This window comes from Ascidiella aspersa, chromosome 2 (assembly GCF_963924565.1).
Source record: "Ascidiella aspersa chromosome 2, kaAscAspe10.2, whole genome shotgun sequence".
Taxonomy (NCBI): domain Eukaryota; kingdom Metazoa; phylum Chordata; class Ascidiacea; order Phlebobranchia; family Ascidiidae; genus Ascidiella; species Ascidiella aspersa.
The window spans coordinates 20,357,975-20,366,549 of NC_139448.1; the positions used below are offsets into that span (position 1 = coordinate 20,357,975).

An 8,575-nucleotide genomic window follows, 5' to 3' on the forward strand; every position below is an offset into this window, starting at 1 on the left:
GCAGTGGTTCTGCTTGATCTGTGGGGACCTTTACTGTAGTACTTACCTTTTTTCTTTTTTTTTTGCAAGAGTTATTCTGTTTTGTATATCAACTTTATATTATGCCAAATACCCAATAAGCCATAAATCGCTTATGTTTTTAAAATAAATCTTATAACATTCTTTGTATTGTTTTTATCTTTACCTATAATACCTATACCGACTTAACATAAAGTAATTGAAATTAAAAATAACAGTAGATGACAAACTATTTAGTTCAAAAATTAAAAAAATTGTTTCTAAAGTAACTCATCATAAAGTGAAGTATTGGCAAACTACTGTACTGCATACAGATTTTGTTATATAAATAAAACTAAAAAAGGCGGTATTATCAGTTTAATCACCAATATATCAGCTACCTATAGCAATTAATCACACCTGATGTATAATATCGGTTGTCAAATCACTACTTGGGTTGGCACTGTGTGGATTTCCATACAAGGTATCTTGCAAATTTTTGCAAGCATTTTGAACTTGTATTGAACTATATAGTGTGCTGCCACCATGATCCAAGTATATAGCATCTAAAGAACAAAAAATGATTATTACTACATACAAATAACAAAAACTAACTGTTTTGATTGCATAACTTAATTGGATTGCAAACAATTAAATCAAAACATAAAAAAATTGTTAAAGACAAAAAAGCCATTCAATGACAAAGATATTTTTCTCCCAAAAAACTACCAGTAAAAAGCTTGCATATCATTCAAACTAATATAATGGGAGTTTATTTGCAAACTGCCACCATTTACTTATTTATTAGGTTAAAAAATGTAACTATTACACAAATAAGTAATTGCACTATTAACCTATTTTATATATATAAGTACCAACCACCTTAGGCATAAATACTACTTCAATCGGTTAGTCATTTTGATAAAAAAAACAGTAAATTAAATGACTAAGTTGCAAAGACAAATTGTATTGCAAATCGAAGCTTCAGACTAGTAAAACAGCCACATATCGTTCACAAATACATTTAATATCAGTTGCATTTACCCAATATAAACAGCAGATAAGAATTCATATTGCTTGCATACACAGAAAATACTAGGGTCAAACAGTTTTTATGCCTGGGGTAGTGCTTGATAACAAACCAACTGCAGTCAAGCCACTTTAGTTTTTTGAGAAGTATACAAATTATCTAATTTAAAACCTTTTATTCGCTGAAATTCTTGAGCCTTTACCGTTTCCAAACTAGAAGGATATTTATTAAAATTGCCTTCTTGCATTGCATTTCTGAGTATTTTCCTAGTTAAATAAATTAAATATGTAAAAAAGATCATAATTTGTTGGATTTAGAAAATGCATTCTGCTGCTGTCTCGTCATAACTGTTACTATAACACAATTAGTTTATTCAATAACTTATCTTATGTCCTCTAAATGATAAGATTCTAGTTTACACATTCATGAACCTATTTTAATAGGTTTAGCATGACTGCTGTCTCAGATGATTTTGGTATAACTGCAGTATTTTGTATTTTAATAAAGTTGTTTTAGAATGTTTTTAAGGTACTACACCATATAAGAAATACTATGTAAAACATTAAAATTAAAAAAACAAGTTAAGTTAAATATTTTGTGAAAAATTTTTTTTTTCATGGACAACATGTAAACAGTTTGACGGAAAACTTTTAGCTTAAGATTGATTTTAATTTCCAAAAAAATAACAGCAGTAAAAGTCACTTTTAATTCATGTAAAGAATGCATATAGGACAACTATTTTATCTCTGTTTGGGAATTGGCTAAAGTTATAAACAGGGAGTTAAACAGCTTGACTTATTCCGTTCAGGTTTAAGAGTTTTTAAAGTTCAGTTCCGGTTTGAAGAAAATGAAAAGTCTAATTCAGTTCCTGTTAGACCATTTAAGTAATTTTCAAAACAGGTATATAAGTTTCACTTCAGGTTCAATGTAAATATCTTACATTAAACTAAAAACTGATAGCCTTTACCATAAACTCTATTCATGAATTATTGTAAACCCATGTTTAATATAAAGCAAACCAAAAAGTATAGAAAATCAAAAAGAAGCAGTTACTTTGCAAAATGTGAAACATTAAAAATTTTAAATCAATATATATGTTTTTTTAATCAATATATTTTTTGTTTTATTCTCTCTCCAACCGGTGGGTCGCGACCCCTAGTGGGGTCGCCTAAAAATGTTGTGGGGTCGCCATAATTCATCATATTCCTAACTAATTTAGTTTGAATTACGTATTTTATTTTTTTACGATGACGTCACACTAATAAACATGACTGGGTGCATAGGTGAGACAAGCTTTCGTTTCTTCTACATAAATTGCTTGCTAGCTTCTAAGATCTGTCAAACCACTGTGATGCAATCAACGTACCCCACTCTGTTTAATTATGTTAATGAAATACTCATTCCATGTTCAACCATATGGCCTTGTGAAGGGGGATCAGCGCAATGAGCATATACGAAACATGGTAAACGCTTGGAAGTAAAGCATGACATGCAGTTATGCTTATGCGAAGTGGAGCCGCGTTTGAAAAAAAACTAGTGGATACTGTGAGGCACAACCATCGCACCTAATGCAATTAACAGTTAAAACAAATTGAAATTTTTGTGTTTGTTCGTTTGTTAAATTCAAATTTATATGTTGACTAAAATTTTCATTTTATTCAAATTGGGGTCCATTGTTAAAAAAGTTGAAGACCACTGTTATGATGCGGCATTTATCATGATTTGCAAGTTTTGGAGATATTGGTGGATTTAAAGTTTGTGTAGCATAATACAGTAAGTTTTCTTCTATGTTCATCTTACCATGTCATGTTTTTTACCCTTTCAAAAACCAAGTAAACCATTATTACTTAAAGGATGTACTGGTGGCAAAACAAATTTTCGGATAGACTCAATAATTTGTTTTGAAACCAGTTCAGATTAGCATGTGGTTCAAATAAAACTAGACAAAACACAGTTTATAAAACTCAGATTTGTGATAGTATCGACTCCCTGCCTATATATAAGATCAGAGCACGACTGGAACTAATCCGTAACTTTGATTTACGTTCTAGAACAGGGGTGTCCAACAAGCGGCACGCATGCCAAATGTGGCACGAGACCTAATAAAAAATGGCACGCAAGCCCTCCCCAAAAAATACTAAAATTGTTATTTAACAAATTGCCAAAAAAGCTCAATTTGTTATTCAGCCAATTGTCAGAAAATACTAAGTTTGTTATACAGCCAATTGCAATTGTTTGTTCACAATATAAAACAATCGCGGCAATCACAACATCCATCAATTACTTTTGATATGGTAACATTATACTATGTGGAGGCTAGCATTCACATAATATTATATAGCTTGGTGTGAAGAAACAAAAGTCAGCTCCCAAGAGACACTTTGATGTAGTGATGCGCATTTCTACTAGACCAGTGGTTCTTAACCTTTTTTCAGCTTGACTCCACAGTTGTAAGAGTTGTATGATGTCGAGCGCAAAAAATGTCCAGCGCAAATATTAAACATTGCGTTATCGTGTTTCAAAAGATGTAATGACACACAATACAACTGCAATATTGCAAAAACAATATAGTTTCGCGCAAAAAAAGTTTGACTCCCCCTGTTGCTATAGCCTGTTATCATATATAAAATATGGATGAAAAATAGTCCGAAAGGGCGATTGCTTTTATCGTTTATCTATAAGTTAATTTAATATAGGGCGGTGATACCGTGGATTTTCTAAAAGGGAATTAGAAGATTCGCGCGCAGCCTGAAAATTTTTTGCAGTTTTAATGTTAAAGTTGGCAAAAAACAGAGTTTGTATGAAGGAATTATGCCTAACCCAAACGAAACCATTAAAATCACTGCAAAAAGTTAAAATATTGAAGTCGAGCTCGCGCCCCCCTTAGAATTGCTTGGCGCCCCCCCAGTTAAGAACCGCTGTACTAGACAGTTTTTTATCAAGTTTAAATAAACGTTCTTATTTTTGGTAAAAAAGCGCTTTTATGATTAAAAAGAATTGGTTCGGTAACGAAACTTTGGCACGGGAAGAAGTTATAAGATAAAAATTGGCACACCGGCATGTTTGAGTTGGACACCTCTGTTCTAGAACATTCGTCTCTAGTTTTACTTATAGAATGATACATTTTTTTGGCGCTGGTCTAGAATGCACTTTTTATCTTTAGGAATAGTAACGAAACCAGTTTCAAAATTAAAACTGCAAACTGGGAGATTAAATATAACAATACTTGACCCACAAGACCCAAACTTCAACCTACACCCTAACCCGAATAATATGCGTTAATATTTAAACGCTTGGTAGGATTCTAGACCAGCGCCAATTTTTGTTAACTCAGGAGAAAAGTGAAATAGTAATACTAAATTGCCAACTATAATTATGCAGTGGTTGTCAACCGGGGTGCCGCGGCACCCTGAGGTGCCTTGTCTGATGCTCAAGGGTGCCGAGAGATATTTGAGAATCTGATTTATGCTTAACTCTTATAACTTTTTGTGTAAGATTAGAGTGAAATAAATCCAATTATAACTTTGTACGTTGTGTAGAGTTGATGTGTGTTGTTTCAGTTCCATTTATGGTTTGTTATTTTAGTGAATTACCTACAGAAAAATCGTGTAAGGGTGCTGCAATCTATTAAATATTTCTGAGGGGTGCCGTTAGCCATAAAAGGCTGAGAAACACTGCTTTAATGTATCGAACTGTTCCATCTCCTTCTAACAGATTTGGAAAATGGATGGTTTGGTTTGAATGGTTTGAAGTTCGATACCAGGAAGCCTGTCAAATAGCGTCTTCCTACTGACCAGTCTAAAAAGTAAGGCAGATCTTGACAAGTTCTCACGGGTAAACAGCCGGGGGTGAAAAACTGGGGGTGACCTGGTGTTAAAAATGTCAAAAAGTGCAACTCTAGTGCACTTTAAAATTTCCAGGTGCAGTTTATGATTTTCTGATGCACTCTGTATTGCATACATTGCACTGTAAACCTATGCCGATGGGATAAATAAGGGTGCACGACTGTTTTACACAGTTGGCCTACTACTACAGCAGGTGATTAAAATGCACCAAATTTTTTGAAAGAAACAAATGTATAAATTGCTGGTGGTGTAAAATTTTAGTGAAATTAGTAAAGTTTTATAGCTTTGTGCGTCAGCAGTAGTCCAATAATCATTGCGAAAGGTGTACCAAACTGAAGTTTGAGAAACATTAGCTTTTGGTGCTCAATCGATCTTAATTATTACAATGGTCAACAAATTTTTACTTTTTTTCTAACCGAGAATGTGAGTATTTCATTTTAGATGTATTTTTCATGCTGATTCCGAATATACCTTTAGTTTATATCTAGCACATCACATTTTTAAGATATCGCCAATAAGAAGCGCTTTAAAAACAATGCACAGCTTTGATACATGGCCTTAAAAACGTCTGACATATAATTTTTTTATACACATAACTTGATTCACCACAATAGTAAGTACTTCTACGATGGCATTTTTAACTATTCCTTTTGATAAAATCCTTGGTGACGGGGTTTTATAGCTTAAAATTTCATTTTTGTTCGTCACTAATTGAACCCAGCTTTTCTGGAAATAAGTTCAACTAAGTGTACGAAAAACACATTTTGGGTGGCATGCATAAACCATATAAATGCTAAGCTAAGCAGATCATCAACACCGAACGGAAAATAATGCAATTTGCAGTTTCTAAAAAGTTAGCACACAGTCACTAAATAGCAGCCAAGTGCGTAATTCCACCTTTTTACATTGTGCATCCTTTGGAACTTTTCTGATATTTTGTTCCATTAAGATTCCAATCGTTTTGCTTAGCTTAGTAGTGAAAACTTTTTGTTGAGAAATGCTAAACATAGAAACCCACTTTTCTATTCCTATAGCAAAAATATATATATATTTTTTTAGGGGTGTAACGCTTGTTATATAAGCCACTTACAGTTCCTTATAGGCTTATAGTCTCTTAGTGATGCCATTGGTAGCACGGCTGTTAAACAAAAAAGGGCCATCTACTGTAGGTTGTCTAAGTTTCATTTCAGTTGTCTCATTACTACATCAATTTCAAGCAAGTTGTGTTTTAATCCTAATACAAGCAGTTATGACTTTTATTTTTAAAACATTCATCTATAGTAAGGCTGTTTAAATCTGTCTGGAAAACATAATTGGGTTTGAACTTATGTTTTGTTCTTATTAGTTCCATTCACCAACATCTTAAACTTTATCAGGGACAGTTCAAGACTTCCATGTGGAGAAAGTGAAATTTGCATTGGGGCATTGTGTGGTACAGGTCTTATTGCTAAATCTAACAGCTTAAGTACAATTGTCCAACTTATATCTGAAGTGTTATTGCTTGTGCTTACACAGGGGCGTATCCAGAAATTCAAAAATGGGGGAGGTTACGAATTTTTCAGAGAGAAAAAAGCGGAAAAACCGCTTGATTTATATTATTAATTGTCGAACACACACATGCTGATTAGCCAACCCGAACGAATAAGGAACGGCGAAAGAGAAAAACTATCTATCGTTTACGGTCAACCAAACAAAAGACGAAAAACGGAGTTTTGCTTTTGATTTTGGTTTCGCATTAGCTCAAGACGCGTGACCCAATTACATTTAAAAACGCGCAGCTTCGGACGGTGAGTAAAACTCCGACAAAAACGAACAAAAAACGATAATGTCACTTATGAAAAAGGGGGGGTCCGAACCCCAACCCCCCCTGGATACGCCACTGGTGGTACAGGTCTTTTTGCTAAATCTAACAGCTTAAATACAATTGTCCAACTTATATCAAAAGTGAATTATTGCTCTTCTTTGGTCACACAAACTTAATAAGGATAAGCAACAACATTACTGGTTAAAATCTGTTATTACCGAACGTTTATTCGTTTTGTTTTTGTTCTGCTGCAGTGCTACGAGAAGTTGTTTAAACCACATTTATCGTCAGCTCAGGAAGTGATTTTACAACTGGAAATTAACTACTTAACTACAAAAAACGTTAATAAAAGATCTTTCCTATACTGTTTATTAGAAATATTAGTAAAAAGCAGATAGAATGGTGCGTGAGTCAAATTATAGTTGGATAAGGTCACAGTGCGGAATGTGCCTATATTAATAATACAGCAAAACATCGAAAAAAATAAAATGCGAAGATTTCAAAAACCTAATGTGCTAGAAAAAAAGAAGGGAATTTTCAGAATCAGCGCCGAAAACACATTAAAAAATGAATCAATCTATCACATATCCGTTTTTTTTGCTGTTGGCCAGTGACCAGTGTTATCTTTAACTTTTTACAGCAAAACTCTTGAACAAATTTAGGGAATTCCCCTTCAATAAAAATTACTTTGGGCTATTTGAAAATATTTCTTTAGAATGGTCAAAATTTCACATGTACCGACTATTTCGAATGGCCAGCCGAATTAAAGATACCTTTTACGGTGGATAATCCAGCCGGATTTAAAGCTCCCCTTTATGGTGGATAGCTGTGTAGAGAAACGACGCATGTCTGTTTGTGCTTGCAATTATAGCGTGTTCGCCTGGTAAAGTGTTAAATATTTCACCTAGATACTTATTTCCTTTGTGGCCGTTCTGGCAAATCTAGCCGACATTCGAATCAGCTAATCTCCATCGCAGTCGCTCTTGCGCTATATAGTGTCACGCTGCTGTTGGATTAAACACTTCAGTCAACTGATGCATGCCTTACTTGCGAGACCCGTTTTTACTGCGCTGTAAGCTCTTTTATTGAAAGCGAGCTCTGCTAAATTATGTGAATGTACAATAAATCTATAAGCGACCTGACAGTATGCACTTTGAAATGCTATGACAGTTTGTTTAGTTTCGATTTAGTGGAGTCAGATAGCACGGTGGTCATGTCTCACCTGTAGAAATATACATTGGAGACACCGACTGAGATATGAACATGCAAATAAATCCTTCTGAATGAAATTTTATGCATACTGTCAGGTTGCATAGAAAGTATGAATTATTTTGGTTTGTTAGCGCTTTTCTCGTTTGTAAGTACTTTTAAGCTACGCCTATCAGTTATGATTTGTTGAAACGTTTGTTACCAAGATTATGCCAGCGTTATTGCTTGTAATTTGATGTTTGATTAGATGTAATGCAGAGAAAAATCGATTGACGCTTTTAAATTATTAGTTACGCAAAACTGTTATAGTTATTGTTGCAAAATTATGGCCCGTTTTGGTAAAGTCTTCAAGGTGAAAACATTACGATCGAGGTTGACTGCGAACACCTCTCGTGATATCTAATCTCAAAACCAATAAACGGATAGATTCTATCTCAACCAGCACTTACAGAAGTCGTTACTTCTAAAGTGTCAAAGCCACTGCGGCTATTGTCTCTGGTCACGTGTTATGGTGATTGATGTTTTATATCTCACCCAAAATAACCTGATCACTTTGTCTGAAATTCCTGCGTCACTTAACCGTTATGATTTATAAGAAGGAAAACAGAGCAGAAGGCCAAACCTTGTTGCCAATTCCCAACATAACGCAAGTTTTATCTCATTTGTGACTGCAAGCGAGCATGCTCTGGG

The 8,575-nt window shown here is 34.1% G+C and overlaps 1 protein-coding gene across 2 annotated transcripts in view; it reads right to left on the reverse strand.

Moving 5' to 3' along the window:
- LOC146164270 (molybdenum cofactor sulfurase-like) overlaps positions 1-6,301 on the reverse strand; it is a 47,719-nt gene extending 41,418 nt beyond the window's left edge. Inside the window, exons 1-2 of one of the 2 annotated variants that reach the window (XM_083381593.1) lie at positions 5,778-6,301; positions 418-563 (exon numbers count right to left, since the gene is read on the reverse strand). In XM_083381593.1, the coding sequence (XP_083237719.1) occupies positions 418-563; positions 5,778-5,880 (249 nt within the window). In that variant the 5' untranslated portion in view covers positions 5,881-6,301. Of the gene's footprint in view, positions 1-417; positions 564-1,198; positions 4,482-5,777 lie in introns of those variants that run through there. The other variant, XM_083381592.1, reaches the window with a different exon arrangement.
- Positions 6,302-8,575: the final 2,274 nt, after the last annotated feature.